This window comes from Chiloscyllium plagiosum, chromosome 19, assembly GCF_004010195.1.
Source record: "Chiloscyllium plagiosum isolate BGI_BamShark_2017 chromosome 19, ASM401019v2, whole genome shotgun sequence".
NCBI lineage: Eukaryota > Metazoa > Chordata > Chondrichthyes > Orectolobiformes > Hemiscylliidae > Chiloscyllium > Chiloscyllium plagiosum.
The window spans coordinates 28,524,345-28,545,836 of NC_057728.1; the positions used below are offsets into that span (position 1 = coordinate 28,524,345).

At 38.5% G+C, this 21,492-nt stretch overlaps 1 protein-coding gene across 6 annotated transcripts in view; it reads right to left on the bottom strand.

Moving 5' to 3' along the window:
- Window positions 1-16,027: 16,027 nt before the first annotated feature.
- LOC122559633 (muscarinic acetylcholine receptor M2-like) overlaps window positions 16,028-21,492 on the bottom strand; it is an 81,416-nt gene continuing 75,951 nt past the window's right edge. For all 6 annotated transcript variants that reach the window (XM_043709436.1, XM_043709434.1, XM_043709438.1 and 3 more), the window contains one exon: window positions 16,028-20,301. In XM_043709436.1, coding sequence (XP_043565371.1) covers window positions 18,844-20,268 — 1,425 coding nt within the window. In that variant the 5' untranslated portion in view covers window positions 20,269-20,301 and the 3' untranslated portion in view covers window positions 16,028-18,843. The remainder of the gene's footprint in view (window positions 20,302-21,492) is intronic.

Here is a 21,492-nt window from a genome sequence, read left to right on the forward strand (position 1 = left end):
ATGTTTCCAGCAGTAACATCATCTTGGATTACAAAGTTACTTAAAACAATTTTAAGGAACTATCTCATGAAGAAGTGTCGATAGGGACATAGTCATCTCAATAGAACTCTCTCAGATGATTCATAGTCCCATCTTCAGGCCAATTATTGACGGGATATAAATTTATTTTTATAAATTGCTTCTTCCTCCAATCTATTTTTTTAAATTGTAAACATCCTTGTGTTTACAACTTCTGTTCTTTCATTATTATAATAATTAGTTATGCTCTGAAATATTCTCCTTTGTTCTTTTTAATTCTATTTATATAACGTACTCCTTCTACTGTTTAGAACCATAAAAGAATGATAAGGGTTAAGAAATTACTTCCTGTAAAAGGACAACCATTAATTTTGTTCCTATCCATCACTGCCTTGAAGGTTAGCTGATAAAATTGTTGAGACAACATCCAGTTTAAAGAAAGCTCCAACAAAGATTAAGTGCCTACGTTCATGAAGGAATCACAAGATCTGAACGCATCTTCATTCTAAGTTAACATCTGGCTATCTTACCTTCTAAAAGATTTGAGTAAAATCAATGCATTTATCATTATGGTCACTCAGGACATGGGTAAAGGTGATACTATACCTCAATTTATATGGAATTATGGATAAATTTTGTAACATTTTATATGTATATTTTATTTGTGAATAGCAGAGAATTGTGAGTAAGCCAGACATTTTTTTAAAAAATTTGTTTTTCTTTATCATCAATACCAGACTGCCTAGTTTCCATGGTGATGTGAATCTCATTTCTCTGTCACTGCATTTACACTACAGTTTGATAGCAGGTTGTGATAACATGGTTTTAGATCTATTGTAAGTGAGATTTGGGTATCAGAAATGGCAATCATATGCAATAAGCAAACCTTAGCTTTGTCCTGTAGATATTTCTGTGTAGGACACATTGCCAATGGAAAAAAAATGATCATAAGATAATGTAATTAATTAAATAAAACCTAGTAGTCAACAAAATATCTCCCTTAATCAGTCTCTCTACCTTAAAATGAAATTGCTGAGGAATTCCCATGCTTATTCTAACCAGTTAACATTATTGATAATGAGATGTGAAACACAAGGCAAAGTTCAGAAGTTCTCCTGTAAGCATTACTCAGTGATAATAAAGGACAATCAACATTGTATCAATCAATAAGTGGCAGTGCCTGAGTCAAATATATGGGCAACATCAATGCACATGGGAAAGCAGGATTTTGCAGTGAACAAGTTGTTATTCTGGACTAGTATCGCAGAGACTTTGAGTTCAAATCCTATCAGGGAAAGCTGTGTATTCAATTAATCTTATGGAGGGCAAATTTGCTGAGTTAGGAGAGGGAAAGGGATTTGGACAGCACCTTGTAAAGGTGGGCTGAATGGTCTTCTATGCTGACAGATTCTATGATGGCAGGTTTTCATTTCTGTGTCTGAAGACAACCTCCCATATATATAAGATTTATATACCCCGTAACACAAATACTTCTTCGTCTTAAAATTAGACACACAATTAAACAAGTATATTTAGTATTATTTTCATTTTTACTTACTGGATGTGAAACATGCTGCTGAACATCACTTCTGTCAGTTATAGAGGTATTCTTGGCAACATTCACAATATTAAAAGGAAAAGTTTGCAGATGCTGCGAATCTGGAGTAAAAGAAATTGCTGGAAATACTCATCATGTCTGGCAGCATCTTTGGAGAAATGAACGTGAATTGAATATGCAGAAACGTAGCACAACGGCAGCTGCCGATGAAATATTATGATCTCTTCTGATTGTTTTGTTAATAAAAAAGGCAGTAGCTTACTTTCAAATCTGTCATTGAATTAGTTTGCAGCTGATAGGCAGGTGTATGAATTAGGCAAAAGTGAGAACTGCAGATGCTGGAGATTAAAGTCGAGAGTGTGGTGCTGGAAAACCACAGCAGATCAGGCAACATCCGAGGAGTAGGAAAGTTGATGTTTCAGGCAAAAGCCCTTCATCAGGTGTATGAATTGTTCCATCATGTGCTGAAGGTTTCACTGTTTTGCTGTCTTCAATCAGACAGAAAAAATTGAAAATGGAAAACAATGCTTATGGTCCTTCTCACTATTCCATTCTGAAATGTTCTTCCCCACTAGTCAGGGCTCCCAATTACCGCACCTTCTCTGTAAAATCAAATCAATTTCCTTACCAGCCAACCTCTCGAAACAACCTCTGAGGACGGCTTGTTGGAAAGTGGCAGATTGTCTAAGAAAGCAATGATAGCAGGCTCAATCTCCAACGGTGGAGAGAGGTACAAGAGGAAGCTCTCTCCATCAGATTGTCCTTTCAAAATTCCAGGACTTAGCCAAGGCATAAAATTTACCTGTTCTGTTGCTGTCACAACAGTCCAATTCTTGAGGGTAGGAAAACAACGATTAACCTTGTAAAATAGATCGGAGTGGGTGCAAAGAAGCAGGTTGTAATTTAACATTCATTAACAAGAAAATGCTGCTATGTTTATTAGAATGTGTGTCATGTAGACCAAAGGCAATCTGGAAAGGTGAATGAGACAGAGAGATCATTCACAAAATGCATTTCTCAGAAATAGTCAATACCATTCTTGTTCTATGACCCTGGCCAGGAATTTCCTTGATGTAATTTACGTTACAATATAAATGCATATTGTCGTTGCACCTTTACAAAAGTTAATCTCACCCTGGCCTGTAGAGGGAAATACATAGCCTTCTCATTTGCATACCTATTGGAGCAAACATTGATCTGACTTGAACCAGTTTCAAGCAGCTTCTCATCCACAAAGTTTAACTTCAGCATTTTGTAAGTGTCATTCATTCTGCATGACTTTAGTGGCTAATGGTTAAGTCACAAACACTGCTTGTATCTTTTATTTTAACCATGTGATAACACCTCGTGTTAAAGTATCTTAATTATATATTAACAACACTAGGACCAGGAAAATGCCAAGTGTGCCCTGAAAGGTAAGGCTGCAGCCAGTAAAAGACTCAAATGTCAATAGTAAAGCTCACCTTTTTGCAAATGCAGAGAAATGAGTACTCATTATTTATGGATATAAGGATTTCTGGAAAACTAAGGAATGGAACAAAAATGGAGGAGATTGCAATCTTGATTTGGGAAAATATTATATTACTACAGCCCAAAGATCATTGTGGAATCAAAGGCAGAGTTCAACTGATTTGAGGCAAGAAACCACGAAGGAGCAAATAGCGACTTGGTGTATTTTATAGGCCATAAAATAGTGGGAAGGAAATGGAGGAACTGATTTATAAAGAACTTACTCAGATTGCAAGAACAATTGAGTTGTGGTAATGGGAGATCTAATTCCTCCAATATTGAGTGAAGAAGTGATTAAGTTCATGTCAGAGAAGGATGAAGTGTGTTTGGGAAATTTTCTTGTTTAGTTTCCTGCCCAACAAAGAAAGAGGCATTGCTGGATCCAATCCTGGGTCAAGTGGAGAAACTCACAACAAAGAACAAAGAACAAAGAAAATTTGCAGCCCGGGAACAGGCCCTTCGGTCCTCCAAGCCTGAGCCAATCCAAGTGCACTGTCTAAACCTGTCTGTCAATTCCTAAGCATCTGTATCCCTCTGCTCCCCACCTACTCATGCATCTGTCCAGACCCATCTTAAATGAATCTACAGTGCTTGCCTCTACTATCTCTGCTGGCAACGCATTCCAGACGCCTACCACCCTCTGTGTGAAGTACTTGCCGCATGTATCCCCCTTAAATTTTCCACCTCTCACCTTGAAAGTGTGCCCTCATGTTAATGAATCCTTCACCCTGGGAAAAAACTTGTCTCTATCCACCTTTCTCTATACCCTTCATGATTTTGTAAACCTCAATCAGTTCCCCCCTCAATCTCCTTTTTTTTTAATGAAAATAAACCTAACCTATTCAACCTCTCTTCATAGCTAGCACCTTCAGTACCAGGCAACATCCTCGTAAACCTTCTCTGCACCCTCTCCAAAGCTTCCACATCCTTTTGGTAATGTGGTGATCAGAACTGTACACAGTATTCTAAATGCAGCCGAACCAATGTCTTGTACAATTTTAACATGACTTGCCAGCTCTTATACTCAATACCCAGTCCAATGAAGGCAAGCATACCATATGCCTTCTTGACCACTCTATCCACCTGTGCAGCAAACTTCAGGGTACAACGGACCTGCACTCCCAGATCTCTCTGCTCATCAACTTTTCCCAAGGCTCTTCCATTCATTGTATAATTCGCTCAAAAATTAGTCTTGCCTAAATGCATCACCTCACCTTTGTCTGGATTGAAATCCATCTGCCACTTTTCCACCCAACTCTCCTGTATTCTTTGACATTCCCTTATGCTTTTTGCTACTCCACCAATCTTGGTGTCATCTGCAAACTTGCCGATCATACCAACAGTGCCCTCTTCCAGATCACTTATGTATATTACAAACAATAGTGGCCCCACTGTGGAACACCACTGATCACCTTTCTGCATTTCGAGAAACTCCCTTCAACTACTACTCTCTGTCTCCTGTTGCTCAATCAGTTCTTTATCCACCTAGCTAGAACACCCTGCACACCATGTGGCTTCACTTTCTCCATTAGTCTACCATGGGGAACCTTATAAAATACCTTACTAAAGTCCATGTATATGACATCAACAGCCCTTCCTTCATCTATCAACTTGGTCACTTCCTTGAAGAACTCTATTAAATTGGTAAGGTATGATCTCCCCACACAAAACCATGTTTCTATCACTGATAAGCCCATTCTTTTCTAAATATAAATAGATCCTATCCCTCAGTACCCTCTCCAACAACTTTGCCACCACCAACATCAGGCTCACTGGTCTGTTGTTACTCAGAATATCCCTACTACCCTTCTTGTACGGGGGACAACATGAGCAACCTTACAGTTCTCCGGCACCTCACCTGTATTTAAGGATGCCACAAAGATATCTGTCAGGGCCCCAGCTATTTCCTCTCTCACCTCCCTCAGCAACCTGGGATAGATCCCATCCGGTCCTGGGGATTTGTCCACCTAATATCCTCTAGCCTACACAACACATCTTCCCTACCTATGTCAACGTGATCCAGACTAATCAAACTTCTATCTCTAATCTCAAGATTCATCATGTTCCACTCCTCAGTGAACACTGATGCAAAGTAATCATTCAGAATCTCACCCATTCTCTCAGGTTCGACACACAGCCTTCCTTCATTATCCTTTAGTGGACCAATCCTTTCTTTAGTTACCCACTTGCTTCTTAGAATGAATAAAATGCTTTGGAATTCTCCTTAATTCTGCTTGCTGAAGTTATTTCATGACCACTTTTAGCCCGCTTGATACCTCGTTTAAGACTTGTCCTATTCTTCCAATATTCCTCCAGGCCCATTCTGTTCTTAGCTGCCTAGACCTTATGCACGCTTCCCTTTTCCTCTTGGCTAGTCTTACAATTTCTCATGTCATCCATGGTTCACGAATCTTGCCCTTCCTATCCTTTGCCTTCAACGGTACCTGTCTATCCTGCACTATCTTTAACCTATCTTTGAAAGCCTCCCATATATCAAATGTGGAATTCCCTTCAAATAGCTGTGTCCAATCCACATTTCCCAGCTCCTGCCTAATTTTGATATAATTGGCCTTGGCCCAGTTTAGTACTCTTCCCTTAGGACCACGCTCATCTTTATCTATGAGTATTCTAAAACTTACTGAATTGTGGTCACTGTTTCCAACGAAATCCCCCACTGCAACTTCTACCACCAGTCCTGCCTCGTTCCCCAGTACCAGGTCCAATATGGCCCCTTCCCTCATTAGACTATTGACATACTGCTCTAGGAAACTCTCCTGGACCCTTCTGACAAATTCTACCCATGCAGACCTCTAACGCTAAGTGTATCCCAGTCAATGTTGGGAAAATTAAAATCTCCCATCACCATTACCCTATTGCCTCTAGATCTTTCCATAATCTGTTTACCTATTTGTTCTTCTACTTCATGCTCACTGTTGGGAGGCCTGTAATACAGTCCCAACAATGTAACTGCACCCTTCTTATTTCTCAGCTCCACTCATATTGTCTCACTACCCAAGACCTTCATAGTGTACTCCTTTAGCACAGCCGTGATATCATCCCTGACCAGCAATGCAAATCCAACCCCCCCATTTACTTCCCTCCATGTCCTGTCTGAAGTGTCTATATCCTGGAACATTTAGTTGCCAATCATCATGCCCTTCCTTCAACCAAGTCTCTGTGATTGCAATAACGTCATACTCCCAGGCACCAATCCAAGCTCTAAGTTCATCTGCCTTACACACTATACTCCTTGCATTAAAGTAGATGCATTTCAGGCCACCAGTTCTTTTGTGCTCATCTGCTCCCTGCCTACTCTTCTCTTTATTAATGCTATCTTCATAATCCTTACAGTCTCCAGTCTCCACCTCGCTGCCGACTTGTTTTCTCTTCTGGTTCCCAGTCCCCTGCCACATTAGTTTAAAACCTCCCCAACAGCAGTAGCAAACATTCCTCTAAGGACATTGGTTCCAGTCTGGTTCAGATGTAGACTGTCCATTTTGTAATAGTGCCACCTTCCCCAGAACCGGTCCCAAACAAACCCAACAGAGTAACACCTCAGGGATTTTGACAATAGTATAACTTTTAACCCAGTTATAGAGAAATTGAGTCATACAGTACAGAAACAGACTCTTCGTTCCAACCTGTCTGTGCTGACCAAAATCGCAATCTAAACTAGTCCTATCTTCATCCACTTGGCCCATATCCCTCAAACATTTCTTATTCATTTACTTAGCAAAATAGTTTTTAAATGTTGTAAATGTACCCGCATCCATCACTTCCTCTGGAAGTTCATTCCACACATAAACCACTCTCTGTGTAAACATTTTGTTCCTCATGTCTTTGTTTTTTAATCTTTCTCCTCTCATATTAAAAAATATGCCACCCTAATCTTAAAATACCTGACCCTAGGGAAAAGACACCTGCCATTCACCTTACCTATACCTCTAATGATTTTATAAACTTCCATAGGATCACCTCTCAAACCCTTCATTCCTAGCAACATCCTGGTAAATATCTAGTTATGGAAAAGTAAGCAGAAACTTAGAATGAAGTACTTAACTGGAGGAGAGCTAATATTAATGACTAGAGGAGGTTTCTAGCTTTCGTAAATTGGAGTCAAATACTGCCAGGAAAATAGGTATTTAAAGGATGGGTGGCCTTTAAACAGGAGCAGATGCAGTTTCGTATCTCCCTATAAAGAGAAGAGCAACCAGCATCACAGTTCTCTGGATGATAGCTCAGTCAGAGAGAAAGATAAATAGTAAAAATGGACTCACATTAGACATCAGCTTTATAATACAATAGAGAATCAGATTGCAAATAAAGTTACAGAAAATAAGTGAACATAAATAATGATAAGAAACAGAACTAAAATGGAGCAGGTATTAACACAAAATTGAATCTAATCATTTCCTATATGTTAACTAATGATTAAAGAGTTGTCAGAAGAGATTTGGGACTATTTAAAGATCAAAGATCGCATATATTGGTGGAGTCAGAAGTTACAGGTGAGGTAAAAGATTATTACTTTACATTAGTGTTGATTAAGGAAGTGGATTTTGTCAAACATGTGGTACACATGGTGGTTGCTGAGATACCAATTTACCCACTATTATAGCCAATGATCATCCTCCAATTAGAAGAGATAGAATCCTTACAGTGTGGAAACAGGCCCTTCAGCCCAACAAGTCCACATCGACCCTCCAAAGAGTAATCCACCCAGACCCTATTGCTCTATATTTACCCCTGACAAATGCACCTAACCTACACACCCCTGAACACCATGGCCAATTCAACTAACTTGCACATCTTTGGATTGTGAGAGGAAACCGGAGCACCCGGAGGAAACCCATGCAGACATAAGAAGAATGTGCAAAGTCCATACAGACAGTCGCTCGAGGCTGGAATCGAACCTGTGTTTCTGGCGCTGTGAGACAGCAATGCTAATCGTGCTGCCACCGTGCTGCCTCTAAGTAAAATTTAATGTCATAACTCTTTACTTTTTGTCATATATTCACTTGGGGGACTTGGGGGTTGCTGCCTTCCTGAACTGCTGAAGTCCATGTTGACTAACAATTAGTAACACCAACATGGGCAAACTTTGTGGGCCTTGCTCTTCACCATCTTCCTTGACAGTTGGCACAATGTGCTGGCATCTCTGAATAACAAAGTTCCATAGAATACAGCAAACAACAAAAAAGTTGGTGGCTGTCTGATGCCATACACTCAAAACCTATTGGAGCAGCGGAAATGTTGCTTCAGGGGGCCTCTGATTCAATTAATCAGAGTTTGAATGAAGATATTACACTGAATTTATATCATTGTTTCTCTGCTCAAGTTCCTATGAGACATCATTAGCTAAAGCTGATGCAGATAGTATTTGTTCTTTCACCATCAGCCAATGACACAATGTTAAACGTGAATTGAGGGTGAAATTAAGGTACCATGACAAATATCAATACATCTGAAACATAATACTTCTAATTTTAAAGCATAATTTGGGAAAGTATTAAAGTCATTTTGTTTGAAGTCAGCTGATTGACTGAGGTTGCTAAGAAGAAGAAGGAGGATAGATTGACAAGTAATATAAAAACAGACAGTAAGAGCTTATTTAGTAATATAAAAGAGAAGAAAATGCCCAGTGTAAACATAGATACTCAGGGAATGAGGCTGGGAAATCAAAAAGGAAAGATATACAGGCAGTCTAGACAAGTTTCACTAGATTAATGCTAGGTATGGAGGGGTTTTCTATGAGGATATGTTCAGTAGATGAGGACAGAGTCCTTGTGCATAAGTAAGGCTAGGATTAGTAGATTCTTTATCAGTAGAGGTAGCAGGTTATGAGGAAAGGGCAGAAAAGTAGACATGAGAAGTGTCAGATCCACCAAGATCAGAGTGAACAGTGGAGCAGGCTCGAGGGCCAATTGACTTACTTTTGTTTCTATTTCTTATGGTCTTAGGTTAGGCCTGTAATCGTAGGAATTTAGAAGAATTAGAGTAACCTTATTGAAACATGTACAATTCATAGAGAGCTTGATAGGGTGGATGCCGGGAGATTGTTTCCATAAATGGAAAATTCTAGGACCAGAGGCCATATCTCAGAGCAAGGGGTCACTCATTTATACAGATACGTGGAGGAATTTCTTCTCTTGGGGGCAGTGAATCTGCTTAATTCCTTATTGCAGAGGACTGTTGAGGGTGAGTCACAAAGCCTGAGATAGACAGATTTTTAATCAGTAAGGAATTCAACGGTTATGGAGAAATGACAAGAAAGTGGAGCTGAAGATTATCAGATCAACCAAGGTCTCATTGAATGGTGGAGCAAACTCAATGGGCCAACTAACCTATTTCTGTTCTTACGTCTTATGGTTTCATGCTGTCTATTGCAACTAGGAGTGACTGAAAGGCATAAAGGCTCAGTTTAACAGTGGCATTCACAGCTTCAGGAAAGCATGTACCTTGTGGTCAAATGATCATGAGCCCAAAATTAAACATTTGAAATTGACCCATAGCCAGAGAAATCAGGCCTGAGAGAAAATTAGGCAAAAGTAACTTAAACAGTAGCCATCAGCTGGTGGCTAAAGAGAACAGTGAAAACCAAGGTCAAAGAGGTCACAAAGGTTCAGAGAAACCAGTTATAACCAGCCTAGGGCTTTGTAATGGAGAAGAATCAATCAGATTTTCTGGCACCTTGACTTCCAGCCAATGTCTGAGAAAACGCACCTTATACGCCCTGGCATGGCAAGTGTGAAGGGTGTTGGTGCGATCCCGTTGGATGCTTTGAATCCTACTCATGAACCCAATGGTCAAAGGCCATAAAACATTCTGGAAGGTCTGGGGCAAGGGGAATAAAAACACACCTGTATGCCACTCCTTCAGTGAAGGCTCACAACAAGACTCTTGGTAGGAGATCATATGGCAACCCAAGAAGACCCAGGAGAAGATCTACCTTGACTTGCGAGAAGCAGCTTTGTCAAAGAGAGCAATCCCTCCACCAGAGAGGAAGGAGATTCCAATGGACCAGCTCAAATAATGTTGATGATTGTGGGTAATATGCTTTCTCAGATGTATGGAGCGAGATAGAGATTTAATATTGTGTGAATTTGACAAATGTTCCCATAGTGTTTTTAATAATGAATAATTATTAGCAAACTCAAGTTGAATTGTAAACCGAAGTCTGTGTCACTTTGTCTGCCTCACCAACAAGAGCACTTGGGTCAAGTGTTTTTAATACATAATCTAATCAAAGTGTTCAACTTCACCTTATGCTGACCTGCAGCAGGCAGTAGAATTTTGTGAGACCATCCCTGGTAAAGAGAAGGCACCTTATACTTTATTGTTTGATTTTGTCATTCCATTCCAGTAGGAACAAAGTTCCATCCTCGCCACTGAATGCACACCAACAAACTTCTCATAAGGACAGAGCTCATTTTCAAAGCAAGGAAGACTCCTTGCAGGATCCTACTACCAAGATGGAGCTTAGCAGTGTAATTCGGAGAATCCCGAAGGTGCTGCAGCATCAGTGATTTGGAGATAACTTCAAATTAATCAGGTCCATGTAAGGTTGGATATGTCAAAGTTCGCCCCATAACATCCTTGGAAAAAATTAACAAGGATCAGTCCTATTGTTAGATGTTCACCTTTAATCATAGAAAATGAAACCACACCATCTAATAAAGTAATTTATGATGCATGTTGAAGTATTTGCACTTTTAGGTACATTTTTACATGCTTATCAGTCTTTAGTATAACCTTAATACCATTGACCATATTTAGCCTTTTTGTGCTTTTAATTTAAGGTAGTACTCTTTAACAAACAAATAACTATCATAGTCACAGTTTAATATTTTAATTGATTATTATAGTAAGTAATACTTCCAATGAGTTATTATTAACATAATGAAACAGATGCCAAAAGGAACATGAAGACCAGCATTAGCTTATAATTTAATAAAACAATCATATTATTTACAAAGCACTGAAAATATAACAATATTTGCATTTGAGTGGTGCTTCATTATGTTAAAATGTCTCCAACAATTCTGCCTCACAGCGCCAGAGACCCGGGTTCAATTCCCGCCTCAGGCGACTGACTGTGTGGAGTTTGCACATTCTCCCCGTGTCTGCGTGGGTTTCCTCCGGGTGCTCCGGTTTCCTCCCACAGTCCAAAGATGTGCAGGGTCAGGTGAATTGGCCATGCTAAATTGCCCGTAGTGTTAGGTAAGGGGTAAATATAGGGGTATGGGTGGGTTTCGCTTCGGCGGGTCGGTGTGGACTTGTTGGGCCGAAGGGCCTGTTTCCACACTGTAATCTAATCTAATCTAATCTAAAAGATTTACTTTAATTAGGCAATGACTGTTCTTATATACACAATGGTTATATAGCTGTGAAAATTAACATGGCCTCCACCATCATCAAAAACATAAATAAAGTCTTCTCATACACAAGAATGGATACTTGCCTTTCATGTTTGTGCAATGATTGACAAATTTAACAAGAAATATAAGCAAACCCAACCCAATAGTTAGCAAGTTTGGAGAAGAACCCAATACTGTAATTTGGGATTGAAGTCATTAAGTCTTAACCAGCCTACTCTCTTGAAATGCTCTTTCAAAACATTCTAGATTCAGGTCATTGGTGCATAGGAAAAAGAATCAATTCTATTGATATTACATCAGATTCCAGAATTTTAAGAAGACTGCATTCAGCCTTTGCAACTTTTACAAATGAAAGTCTCTGATTGACAGAGATGAAACAGATCAAATTCCTTTATTATTATGTGCATTCCTGTTTTTTTTTAATCTCTGATTTAACAATTGCACTGAACAGGGAGAACCATCATATTCATTGCTTGAATGGTAAACTGATGCAGTGCATTAATCACCAGCTATAGGACCACTCCTGTTCACTCCCATTTTTAAATTATGTTTGGAGCAATAAAAATTAAAAATATTTAGTTCCTATTATGGGTAAATTATGCATTCCATCTAATGGAAAGAAGTGAAAATTACCCCAGCAATTCTGCTCAATTTCTTTGTGAAAAGTCCAAACAAACAACCTTGATCATTATGTTTTCCAGATGATGACATGCACACATGAATCTCTTACAGAAACATCAATTGCTTTACATTTACTCTCAAACACTGAAACTAAACAGACAAAGACACAGCACATCACAGCACATTTTTATAAATTGAGTATGGAACTGTTATGTTATTGGTCGAGTAATCCAAAGAGCTGGATTAATGCTTAAGAGAATAGGAAGTCAAAGTTTATGTCTTAAATAATCTGGAATTAGAAATAGTGACTGTGAAGATATTGAACTATCGTGAAGAAATATTGGATCAAGAATGTCCTTTAAAGAACAAAACCCACGACCCTTACCCAGTCTGACCTAGAAATGACTCTTAGCTCACATCAATGTGCATGAATCTTAACTATCTTGTGAAGTGGCTTAAGAATTCATTGCATTCTATCAAACTTTCTTGGGGTCACTAGAGATCACCAATAGTCACTAGCGATGTCTACATCCCAAGAATAATTTTAAAAAAGCAAAGCAGATATTTTCCTCTAATGCCAAAAGGAATTCAAAATAATTAAAAGAACTGCAACTGAAAATATTTTGGAGGATAGTAGGCATATACTTCCTCTTAGCCTTTTCTGGTTCACTGAATTGCACACCACAAATGTAGACAAAAACACAGCAAGCAATGTCTACTGAAATAATTGCCAATGCCACTTTTGGATAGCTGTCACTTTATGTACATTAGAGGCACTGTGGACCCTCCCATTATCTTGTTCAGCTTGATTACTAACTCATTTCAAAGTGAACCTATATCAAACAGCTTCATACTATCACATGTTGGTGCCCCTACCCACTATACTACTGCAGTGCAATAATTTAAGTAAGTCTGTATAAATATCTGTACATCATATGTACATAAGTCAGTCTTTTTCTCCATATAAATATATGTATATATTCTTCTCTTCCCACAGATAATACAATATACACAGATAAATATATATTTGACATACAGATTTCAATTGATACATTAATTAGTGCATAAGACTGTCACTCATTAGTCATAAAACATTTAAAATGTTTTGTTATTTCACAAATTTATCATACTTATAAATTCATAAAGCTGATATTTTTTCCTATCAATAGCTATGGCACCATGAATAATCAATTCTATTCTGTCACACCAACAATTTATCATTAATTAAAAAGTTCCATAATGAAATGGTGTGATATATGCATCTAATGAGATCAATTATTAAAATACAAAAGTATATTCCAAGAGTCAGTGTCTGAGTAATCTACCAGTGTATGCAAACTGTAAGGGAAACAAAATATCACATTGCTTTAACTTTGATCAAATAATGAAAGAATTAAATGCTAATGTCAGTATTGATTATAACGAATAATTTGAAATTCACCATGAAGGACATTGTCTAACTTTTTTGGCGTTTCAATGCAGACCTATAAACACGTTGTGCTTCCAGTCATCTTTAGTTCTTTTCAACTGTCAGGACTGATACTGACAAGTCTAGTGAAATTTCCCAGCAGATCATTTATGTCCCCTGTGAGTTCAAGAGCAAACATGTAAGTGACTGAATCAAAAAAAAATCACTTTTGCCTCATAGATCCACTCCCAGAATATGGTGTAATCTCTGGGGTGAGGTCTCTAAGTCTACATCTCTACTGGTACTGTTCACCAGTATTTAAAAAGTTGGCACATTAGTGTATAACAGTCTGGACCATGCCTTTTTGGTCCAGCCGTTTTTAAAAACACAACAGTTCATGCAAATATTGATCTCTAAATAAAAATAAAGGACAAGGGAATGTCATCTAAATATCAGCATGCTCAAATACTGTGCACTATTCATTAATCAAATGCACAATCTTGTTTCATTCATAGATTACAATGCAAAACAATCATTTCTGTTTGTTCGAGTATTTGAGAGAATGGAAACTTCATTGAACTGTGACATTATGATAATTTGAGGACATACAAGTTGAGGATGTTAATGAACACAAATCATGGTCATTATAAATCTGTTGCATATGTTTAAAAGAATGACATGTTAAAAATGGAATGCCTGTAGCACAAGACAGCATTGGTTTCATGTCATTTATCCACAGTTGGTAGACAGCTAAAAGAAGTTAATAACATGGAACATGTGGAGCAACACCTCACATTAGCCCTATTGTCCCATAGTATTTCTATCTTAAGATAGTGTTCATGATTCATTTGCTATACCCTGATAGAAATACAAGTTTCTATTGTGGCACATTTTTACAAAAGTGATCACTCTGCAAGGTGATCTTTCATTCTAACATACGTAATATTCATAGAAATATCAATAAGCAAAGTACAGCATAGTTACAGAAAGAGTGTGCTGATCATTTCTATTGAGTATTGTTTTGTCCATAATTTAGTACAGTCTCAACATTTTGAAATCACAGATACTTCAGAACTTAACAATACAAGCTGCTAAACTGTTTGAGTAAATGTAGTTTTCTTGGCATTTTGATTTAAACTGGATATTTCTGATTAACTATTGAACAGTCATGATATTTTACGAAAATTTCTTAATACTAAAAAGCTCCTGCACATTTTAACAGAGGATTTTTCAATATAGGTACAACTCAATATCTGGAAATACAGAATGGTTCTTTTGTTTTAAAATTAATTGAAGAAGATAAATGACTTATGCCTTTTTGTTAAATATATCCATATTTTAGAATCCATTTATTAAACCTAAAACAACCATTTTTTCTTAAACGCATTGAGTGGAATCTTGTGTCCTCACATGTGGTGAGTCTGATGGCAGAGATGGATAAGCAGCAGGAAGGATTGTCAACCTCCAAGATGAATAACAAACAAAAATAGAAACTGTTGGAAAGTCTTAGCAGGTCTGGCAGCATCTGTGGAGAGAAATCAGAGTTAATGTTTTGGGTGCAGTGACTCTTCTTCAGAACTGGTGGTAGCTAGGAAAAAGTGACTTTTCATCCAGAAGATAGGGTGGGGTGGGGGGGGGGTGGTAAGGAGTGAATGATAGCTAGAGATAGAAGAGAGAGAAGACCAGTTGGACAGACAAAGGAATGGCTAAAGGTCACCCTAGGAGAATGAATGGCTGCCAATGGAGTCTATTAGTGGATCACAATGGTAGTGTGCAGTAGCAGACCATATGATAATACGGCCTGGTATGTGGGGGTTGAGAAAAGGACATGGGAGAAGATGCCTCAAGCCCTACAATTGTTAGAATTGATATTGAGCCCAGAAGGCTGTAGAGTTCCCAAGTGGAAAATGAAAACTCCTTCCTCAGTATCCAAGGATCCAATCACACCTTCCAGGTGAAGCACTTTACCTACACTTCACTCAAACTAGTCTGTTGCATTCACAGCTCAAGATGTGGTCTCTTCTACATTGGGGAAATGAAATGAAGACAGGGTGACCACTTCGCAGAACACCTACACTCTGCCAACAAAAAAGACCCTGAACTTCCAGTTGTCTCTCACTTCAACATACCACTGTGTTCCCTGGCCAACATCTCAGTCTCAGGCTTGCTGCAGTGCTCCAGTGAAGCTCAGCGCAAGCTGGAAGAACACCTCATTTTCCACTTCAGACCTCTATAGCCCCACACACCAGGCCTTGTTATCACATGGTCTGCTATTACACACTATCCATTAATGATCTGCATAAGCAGAAATTCATTCTCCTAGACTAGCCATTATCCATTCCTTTGTCTGCCCTCATGTTCTTCTTTCTCTTTGGGCTCTATCTCCAACTATCATTTACTCCTGACCCCCTACCCTACCCTATCTTCTCCATAAAAGCTAACGGTTTCCTAGCTGCTGTCTGTTCTGAAGAAGAATCACCAGACCCGAATCATTAACTCTGATTTATCTCCACAGATGCTGCCAGACCTGCTAAGATGTTTCAGCAATTTCTATTTTTGTTTCTTATTTCTGGCATCCGCAGTTATTTTGTTTTTTTTCCCCCAATATAAATAAGTCTGAGGTGAGAAAATCTGCGAATGGTGTTCCCATGGTGTTGTCAATTATGGGATTTAAGTGGGATATTAACTTAGCAGCAAGCATATGGCTCACCACCCAGGGAGCTTGGCAAACAATCCTGTGCTGTGTTGCTTGCAGGCCGCCGAAGATTCCCTCATTCAAAGACACTCAGTGTCTGATTGAGGAATGCAGCATCAGAAAGAAGATGTCCAATGGGAAGCCAACTCACTTGCTGCTGACCAGTTTCCACACTGTTTCTTCACTCCCCATCCTCTCGCCACTAACACAATCCAAGGCCCTAGATAGATGTAATCCCAGCAACAGCCACCTAGCTGGTGGCACTGTTGCATACAAAAAAGTTGCCAGCCCCTGATTGGTCAGCACTTTTTGCAAGGCAGAAAGAATCTTTGATCTTGGGAGATGGCCTGCTGGTGGCACGTTAAAGTGTGGTAAGTGCCACACAAGATGTGGTGGGCTTTCTCGAAAACAGACAATGGCACACTTTCATTGTTCTTTTATGGGATTTGTGTGTCATTCACAAGTGCATCATTTATTGCCCTTCTTGAATTGCTCTTTATCTTACTTGGCCAATTAAGAGTCAAACACATAAAAATAGTTCCAAAGACACATGTAGGCCGGTTTGGGAAAGGATGGCAGTTTCAATCCTTACTGAACCAGATGAGTTTTTATGACAATCAACAATAGTTCCATGGTCACCAAAACTAAGACTGGCTTCCAATTCCAGGTTTTAAAAAATTAATTATTTTTAAATTCTAACAGCAGCCATTGGGGGATTTGGATCCCTGTTGCCAGTGCATTAATCTGGTCCTCCCTATCTCTACAGCTATCCCATCTGAACTTACATTCACATTCAGTCTCTTGATCAATGTCTTCCCAATTTGTCAATTCCACTGAAGAAACTCTTCCCACTGTGCACGCACTTTGGTAACCCTGGAAAGTTGCTAACAGGGGAGGGAACAGGATCCATGGTGAGGAAATTCAGGATTTAGGGTCAAAAGAAGCTGTACCAGATCTTTAACTATCTCAAATGCCTTTTAATTAATGACCTTACATATCCTTGGGAATTCCTTACTCACCTTCACACCTACTCAGAGAATACCTGGAAGTTGTGGGGAAGTGTTAGAGGTATTGAACAACATCTTAACCAGGACTTCCACACCCTGCTCACTCTCAAGCCCATCTCCAGTAAGAACATTATGCCCTGTAACTCTGCTTCACTCTCAACAGATCCCTGACCTGCTGACTATTTCTAGTATTTTCTGTTTTCATTTTGGATTTCAGGTATCTGCGATGTTTTGCTTTTGCTGAGGTTCGTACTGAAATTGAAAGATTGTGGGAGAGTGGTCACAGATCACTGGAGAGCAGTTTATTCCACTCTCCAGTTTCTGACAAATATATTAATCATATTCATTTCACTGAAGGGTTATATGTCAAATGTTTTACTTGTACCAAACATGCACCATACTCTATCATTGGCTTACCAGTAGCATGAAAGATATTAAAGGCCAACAGTCCACAAAATGACCAAAATGAATCCTAATGTACCTTCAACTTTGAGTTCTGAAAGTGCATTTGCATTGATAATTTTTTTTATGATCATGTCTTGGCATTTTTTTAACCTAAACAATTCTGCTGCAAAGGTTTCCAACTTTTCAAGTGCTATGTACTTTATAGCAGGAACATCTCTTGCCCTATGACCAGGGAGTGACCCTAATGTCAGAAGGTAAAGATCTCTGTTCCCCACTGACTCACTCAGATAAGCACATGGAAACTCAGAACTGGCTTGGAGACAAGAGTGTGTTGCTGGAAAAGCACAGCAGATCAGCCAGCAACCGAGGAGGAGGCGAATCAACGATTCGGGCAAAAGCCCTTCATCAGGAAAGATACAATAAGAAATCACATAAATGCATTTAGGACTTTGCAAAGGCATTTACCTAATTACGTATGTTTCTATAGACTTTTAGGCTCTGTGCCACCAACAGAGTGCTGTCAAGATTCTATGGATTGTAATTTAGATCAATTTACATAAAGGCAGTGGGTTAATGTTGTTCAGTGAACACTGAACTCAAAGCAATTATATTCTGAATAACTTGAGGGCAGAGTTAAATGCTGATAAAGATCAAAAGCATTTGAGGAATTAATTTAATGCATTGACATCAGTCTAAGTCACTTGATCATCACTGATTAGAAAGTCAAGAAAACCATCTACTGTTTAAAGTGGAAATTGTTTTCTGTCTTCAAATGTACTTTTCAAAATAATGAATGAGTTAGCATCTAAACAAATCAAATAGATTCTTTCAAACAGAGGAGACATACAATCCACACGGTGCTTCCTGTGTTTGATTTGAAGAAACTAAGAAAGTTACGTTACACTAATATGAAGCTTTAATACCTTTTATATTGAGTAATGTTGCAAAAGTCAGAACTTGTAACTGAATATGTTATTGATATATTTTATGATGTTTAAATTTGGGCCAATTTATCTTTTAGCTCATTCATAAATACATTCTAATAATCAGCACACTCTTGATTTACAACAGACATTATATGTTCAATGGATATAATTCAAATGTGCTTTCAATATTATATATAGGAGTCTACTTGATCATAATCTGTCACAATTAACACAATACATATATTTCTGGATGTACAATATGAAAGTAACTATCCTCAATATGTATAAAATGTTCATAAAGTTGTGCTTATAGTTGTTTTACCTAGTTGCACCTATGTTCTTGTACTGACACAAGAGAAGGTGTTTGAAGGTTTTCTTGAAGGTAGTATTACACAGTGCGTAGCAGGCTGGGTTGATTGTACTGTTGATATAACAGAGCCAGTATCCAATAGTCCAGACTGTGTTGGGGACACAGATTGAGCAGAAGGTGTTAATGAGCACCATGACATTATATGGGGTCCAGGTGATGATAAATGCCAAGAGAATAGCCAGGATGGTTCTAGTCACCTTTTTCTCTCGGGTTACAGCAACCTTCTTCTTCTTTGCAGGGGTTTTGGTCATTTTAATGATCTTATGAGCTGTTCTGATCTCTCTGTCATTCCCATTCTTGCTGCTGCTACCTGGCACTATTTCTACTGTGGTGCCACAGTAGTCACTTTTTTGAGAATTGCTGACTATCTTTATGCAAGACAGTTTGGAGTTGTCCATCTTGAAACGGCTTTGCGTAGTAGAGATGTTTCTGCTCTCTTGGATCACTCCTTCCTCCTTCTGGTTTGATGGGACCACACTGAGTGAAGTTGACTCATTGGAGAGCTCCTTCTCCTCTCCTGGGCCACAATTATCAGTTGTTACATCACCAGTTATTTTACCATTTTGCATTTTGCAGTGTGGCAACCCATCAGGAGCATTTGATATGTTGTTATTATTTGGTTTTATTATTTTGCCTTTTACTAGACTAGGAGAAATGGTGCCCTTGTTTGATTCTGTTTCCTTCTTATCCTTCTTAATTCGACTCTTGCTGGCGCGAGATATATGTACATACAAAATCGTCATTATAATAACGGGAAGATAAAAGGCAGCTATAGCAGTGCCAAAAGTGACAGCTGGATTTGAGAAGAACTGTACATAACATTCACCCTCACTAACCGTTCGCCCCCCTACAATGAACTGCCAGAAGAGAATAGCAGGAGCCCACAGGATAAAGGACAGCACCCAAGCAGCTGCGATCATCATACCTGCCATTTTTGTTGTTCTCTTCACGGGGTAACTAAGGGGCTTTGTTACACAGAAGTACCGGTCAAAGCTGATGATAAGGAGATTCATGACAGAGGCATTACTGACAACATAATCTAGAGCAAGCCATAAATCACATACTACAGGGCCCATAGGCCAGTAGCCAATTACAATGTAAATGGTGTATAGGTTCATAGAGAATACCCCAATAATCAAATCAGCACAGGCTAAACTGAAAATAAAATAGTTGTTAATAGTTTGTAAATGTCTGTTTACTTTGATAGAAACCATGACTAGAATGTTTCCAATGATGGTCACCAAGCTTAAAGATCCGGCTACAATTACAATGAAGACCACTTCAACTGTTTTGTAAGAGCTCCCTCTTTCAGTATCAAAGATGTCTGTTAGGTTGCTGAGAGATTCATTTCGCTCTGTTGAATTCGCCATCATTTCAAACTGATGTGTAGTTAGCACTGATGAGGCCTAAATGCAGAAAGCAAAAGAAAAATCATTAGGAAACTGATTTCAGATTGTTGAAGTCAGAAGACAACTGGCCACTAATTGAATTTCTACTCACAAGAACATCCAAAGCCATCTGTTCTCATAAACTTCAAAAATCTTTGCCAGGAGGGATTCAGTTTTAATTAGAAATCATCTTATAGGTAAGTTACTATACAATTAATAATGAATTAATACTTAATGACTTCTGCTGAACTGAATAAAGATGTTGATAACTCACATTGCAAGCGTGTCAGAGTTCAAGTTTCATTGATCCAATATATTCACCTTTGTGCTCTGCAAATATTCAACTATTAAGGATAGAATACTTTCACTCCTTTAATTCCTTTAAATTCTTGTATCCAAGTCTGTAAACTCACATAAACACTGAAAATCTAGATAACCTAGGGAAGTGTGACAAGAAGAACAGATGCACTCAGTGTTATGTCTCCCTCATAGAAAGAACAACCATCTTGTCCAACAATCCCTCAGTCAGAGGCAGATGTGAAGCAGAGCCCTAGAGCTTCACATCTGGGAAGGAGAGCAAAATCTGAGACTGAATCACTTGATGTCGATGTCACGCATTTCAAAACAGATGGTTTTGAGGTCATTTTAATGGAGATCTAACACCAGTTTTAATTTTTTTTTCATTTCCATAATGATGCTGTTATTCTTTAAGAAAAGTGTGCTAAATATAAATAGCAGGATGATTGTCCCAGTGCAAGTATTTCAGGGCAGAAGTAAGAAACCTTTCAAGAGATTCTCCACTAAAATCTTCATTTAAGCTGATGGTCAAATAAAAATTCTCCATGTCCTGTATTCCTTAAAATTTAAATAACTTCCTTTATGCTTTAGAAAGATTATGTAAATTGATCAAACCTTTAAATACGAATCAATAGTCTACCCGATGACATTGGAAAAGAAAGACATGAGGTGAAAATATTAAGAAGGTAATGGAGAGAGGCACAGGAGAGGGGAAGATACAGTAAAAGGGAAAACAAGGCCTGAATGAGAGTGAATGAAAAGGGAACAGAGAGGGAAGAGATAATGGTACGGAGAAAGAAATGAAGATTGAAGAAGAGAGTTTACTAGTTAAAAGCTAGATATGCTATAGTCCTGTCAGATCAAACACCATTAGAGATAGATGATGGATGATGGTTTAACTTGAGGGTCACC